Here is a 4921-nt window from a genome sequence, read left to right on the forward strand (position 1 = left end):
TTTGCCTAAATTTAAAACAACCCCCACCCCAAATGTGATCTGCTTTGAAAACCCTTTCTCACTTCCTAGTTTTGCTTAAGTTTGACCCAATGTGCATTTTTTTTCTTCTTTCAAGCAGACTGGGGAACAGCCGGGGGAGTTTGCAGCACCAAGTGAGAGTCCCCGTGATTGTGCTACTACTTCCATGGTGATGGACCAACCAGAGGCAAGTTTTTAAAAATATCTGAAAACGTTGAGGTTTCTAATCTGTAGAATTCTTGGTTTTTCTGAATGAAAGCTAAAATATTGTAGCAGAAGCGCAAAAAACATTGCAGCGGAAGTGCTTGAAATCCCTTTCCTTGCTTCCTAGTTTTGTTTGTCTGCCTAACTTTGACCTCAATATGCATATGTTCTGAACCCTCTTACCACTAGTAATTTCCTTTCTCACGTAATTTGACACTATGTTAACTTTTTTCTACTGGATGTTCATTGGTTCTTCCCTCCGCAGCATCCAGACATTTTTGCAACTGCTTATACTCAACCAAAGGCAAGCCTCTGAGATTTCTGATTTTTTTTTTTTACTTTTGTTTGCCTAAATTTGACCTTATGTCACCTTTTTCCACTGGATGTTCATATTGGTTCCCTCGGCCGCNTTTTTACTTTTTTTTGCCTATATTTGACACCCCAATGTTATCTTCTTGAAAAGCTACGTCCTGTTTTTTTCTGTCTAATTCGGATTCCGCCTAATTCTGACCCCGAATGTGCATTTTGGTTTTCTTTTCAATCAGACGTGGGATTGGCTCCCTGGTCAGCATTCAAACACGTCCGCAACACCAAGCGCGTCTGATTTTTCTTGGATGATTCCCTTTGAGGCAAGCGTTTGAGATTTCTAAATTTCAGTTTTGTTTGTTTGCCTAAATTTAAAACAACCCCCACCCCAAATGTGATCTGCTTTGAAAACCCTTTCTCACTTCCTAGTTTTGCTTAAGTTTGACCCAATGTGCATTTTTTTTCTTCTTTCAAGCAGACTGGGGAACAGCCGGGGGAGTTTGCAGCACCAAGTGAGAGTCCCCGTGATTGTGCTACTACTTCCATGGTGATGGACCAACCAGAGGCAAGTTTTTAAAAATATCTGAAAACGTTGAGGTTTCTAATCTGTAGAATTCTTGGTTTTTCTGAATGAAAGCTAAAATATTGTAGCAGAAGCGCAAAAAACATTGCAGCGGAAGTGCTTGAAATCCCTTTCCTTGCTTCCTAGTTTTGTTTGTCTGCCTAACTTTGACCTCAATATGCATATGTTCTGAACCCTCTTACCACTAGTAATTTCCTTTCTCACGTAATTTGACACTATGTTAACTTTTTTCTACTGGATGTTCATTGGTTCTTCCCTCCGCAGCATCCAGACATTTTTGCAACTGCTTATACTCAACCAAAGGCAAGCCTCTGAGATTTCTGATTTTTTTTTTTTACTTTTGTTTGCCTAAATTTGACCTTATGTCACCTTTTTCCACTGGATGTTCATATTGGTTCCCTCGGCCGCATTGGTTCCTCAGGATCCACACATGGTTGCAACAACACCAAGAAGAAGAAAAAGACGACGACGAGTACATGGCCCATGGTGTTTTTCTTCTTCTTCTCAAAGGCANCTTCTTTCAAGCAGACTGGGGAACAGCCGGGGGAGTTTGCAGCACCAAGTGAGAGTCCCCGTGATTGTGCTACTACTTCCATGGTGATGGACCAACCAGAGGCAAGTTTTTAAAAATATCTGAAAACGTTGAGGTTTCTAATCTGTAGAATTCTTGGTTTTTCTGAATGAAAGCTAAAATATTGTAGCAGAAGCGCAAAAAACATTGCAGCGGAAGTGCTTGAAATCCCTTTCCTTGCTTCCTAGTTTTGTTTGTCTGCCTAACTTTGACCTCAATATGCATATGTTCTGAACCCTCTTACCACTAGTAATTTCCTTTCTCACGTAATTTGACACTATGTTAACTTTTTTCTACTGGATGTTCATTGGTTCTTCCCTCCGCAGCATCCAGACATTTTTGCAACTGCTTATACTCAACCAAAGGCAAGCCTCTGAGATTTCTGATTTTTTTTTTTTACTTTTGTTTGCCTAAATTTGACCTTATGTCACCTTTTTCCACTGGATGTTCATATTGGTTCCCTCGGCCGCATTGGTTCCTCAGGATCCACACATGGTTGCAACAACACCAAGAAGAAGAAAAAGACGACGACGAGTACATGGCCCATGGTGTTTTTCTTCTTCTTCTCAAAGGCATTTGTGATTTATGAATGGTATGTTCTACTTCCAGCGGCAAATGTTTGGTTTGGTTAACTTTATAATTATAGCTATGCTTATTTTCAAGTCTCGTCTCTTCTTATCGACTTTAAAAAACCAAAACTGATGAAGTAAAAAAACAGTAAAACATTTCTAAAAATTGTTTTCATAGGCAAAATAATTTAAATAACAGAGATGCATATTCAAGAGCATTTTTTTGTCTACAGTTTCTTTAATTATCGGAAACTGCATCAAACCCACCAACTTTCGAAACAAGTAATCAATAATACCTTTCTACTGGCGGATCATCATGACAACAGAGACATTTACTTAGCTTGTTGCATCTGCCAACACTCAAATGATTAAGAATTGGTTCATATCTTCTCTGTTCCTTTTAATTTCTCACTGTCAGCACATTTCTTGTTAAAAACGCTCTTATGGGTTGCAGCCTTGCATCTATAAACTTTCAATATCTTGTCACAATCTTAAATCTGCAAAAGCAATTTTCATAATGTATTCGATACAACTGGTTAGAGTCACCATTATGCAGTACATAAATACTGAAGCGTGCCTGCTGTAAATGGGAAGGAATCATATGATTTCATATTCATAAGCGGATATATCTTGTGTAGCACAAGAATCTCAAATAAATTAGGTGCCGCAAACTCTCTAGCAACACATATCGTGGTCCATGGGGCAATGTCTCTTGCAGTATTGGATGCATTTATAGCGAGTACGTCTCTCTATTAGTCGGCCATGTTTTCAGCAGTGACGAGGAAACCACCGCCTATGTTGCGAAGATGGCTCCATTGGTCTCTATTTCTCTCATACTAGACAGTTTACAAGGGGTTCTCTGAGGTCCGAGGCTTGTTCTTATTTCTTTATTCAAACACAAGTTATTGTCGGATATTGTTTACTCTCTTCTCCTTAACATACTGCAAAACAGATCCAAGTCTTCATGTCTATTTCCTGTTGTGTGTTTTAGTCCTGTGTCAAATTTTGATGGTTTGCAAGCAGGTATTGGAAGGGGATGTGGATGGCAACGAATTTCCCATTAGCTTGATCAAATTCAAAGCTTACAAGTGACCAAACGTGATACTATTTTTTTTTCACCTGTTCTGTTTAAGATGATGGAGGCGTAGCAGATGCAACAAACTAAGTAAATGTCTCTGCTTTTTTACTTACATTGGATCAAATTGTTGCGTGTTTAAAACTGTTTTGTTAATTGCTTTTATATGCTAACTCTTGTTTCTACACTAATATCTTAGATTTACTCATTGGAGATAGTGTACTACTCTTCTTTGACTGTCATCAACACAAATCTTTTAAAATGTTTTACTATTGCCGAAAGAGCTCTTTTGATCATTTGAAACAGAATTAACAAACTTCATAAAAATAAAATAAAAAGAGACTTGAAAATAAGCAGCATAGATTAAGTTAACCCAACATTTGCCGCCAGAAGTAGAACAAACCATTCTCAATACTAAATGCCTTAGAGAGAAGAAGAAGAACACCATGGGCTATGTACCCTTCTCCTTCCACTTCTTCACGTCATCGGTTACTTGCACTTCCGCGACAACATTTATCGCTTCCCCTGCAATGTTTTATAGTTTTCATGAAGAAAGACCCAGAATTCTAAAAATAAGAAATCTCAACGTTTTCAGATATTTTAAAAAAACTTGCCTTTAGATGGTCACTCGCCATGGTAGTAGCAAAATCATGGGGACGCTCACTTGGTGCTGCAAACTCCCCCGGCTGTTCCCCAGTCTGCTTGAAGGAAAAAACAAACATTTGAGGTCAAACTTACAAAACTAAACATTAGAAATCTCAAACGCACGCTTGCCTTTAGTTGGGTATCCGCAATGGATGTTGCAGACATTTCTCGACGCAGCTGAGAGTACCAATCCCACGTCTGCTTGAACAGAAAGGCCAAAAAAAACATTGGCGTCAGAATTAGGCAAACAAAACTTGAGAAAAGGAGTTTTCAAGCAGAGATAACATGGGGGGTCAGAATTAATTAGGCAAACAAAGAGGCTTGCCTTTGGTTGAGGATAAGCAGTTTGAAATATGTCTGGATGCTGCGGAGGGAAGAACCAATGAACATCCGGCAGAAAAAGGTAACATAGGGTCAAATTACGTGAGAATGGGAAATTACTAGAGGAAAGAGGATTTAAAGCAGGGAACTTTAAAAAAAAGAAAGAAAAAAAAACTTGCCTCATCATCCCACTCCTCATCATCGCACTCATCATCCCACTCCTCATCATCGCACTCATCATCATACTTCTCAACACGTGGATTAGATCTAGAAGGGCACGAGCGCAACATCATCTTTAGGCAAAAAACAAGAAGAAGTGAGAAAGGGAAACTAGTAGTGGTAAGAGGTTGTTTGACTCAAAAATATTGTTAAGACAAGGACAAGAGGTATTGAAAAAACAAGAGGTTTGGCTAGGATGCTTAAATTACCTGATGTTCATGTTCTGGACTAGAGAGATGCGTGTCGAAAGTATCAAAGCCTTGGCCAATGGTACAAAGGAGGCCAGGTTTATTAACATCAAGGAGGCATCCTTAGCAAAACCAGGGCGCAGATTCATCCGTTTCAATGCACCTATCATCCACCTCAAGTGCCCCTGAGAGAGAGAGCAAAAAAAAAAAAAAAAAAAAAAA

General features: G+C 39.0%; 1 protein-coding gene across 1 annotated transcript in view; it reads left to right on the forward strand.

The window, feature by feature from the left end:
• The window catches only part of LOC109128650, a 5038-nt gene extending 1695 nt beyond the window's left edge, over nucleotides 1–3343 (forward strand). The window contains exons 5-6 of the mRNA XM_019235456.1: nucleotides 2913–3069; nucleotides 3275–3343. Coding sequence (XP_019091001.1) covers nucleotides 2913–3069; nucleotides 3275–3343 — 226 coding nt within the window. The remainder of the gene's footprint in view (nucleotides 1–2912; nucleotides 3070–3274) is intronic.

This window comes from Camelina sativa, chromosome 14, assembly GCF_000633955.1.
Source record: "Camelina sativa cultivar DH55 chromosome 14, Cs, whole genome shotgun sequence".
In the NCBI taxonomy this organism is placed as follows: domain Eukaryota; kingdom Viridiplantae; phylum Streptophyta; class Magnoliopsida; order Brassicales; family Brassicaceae; genus Camelina; species Camelina sativa.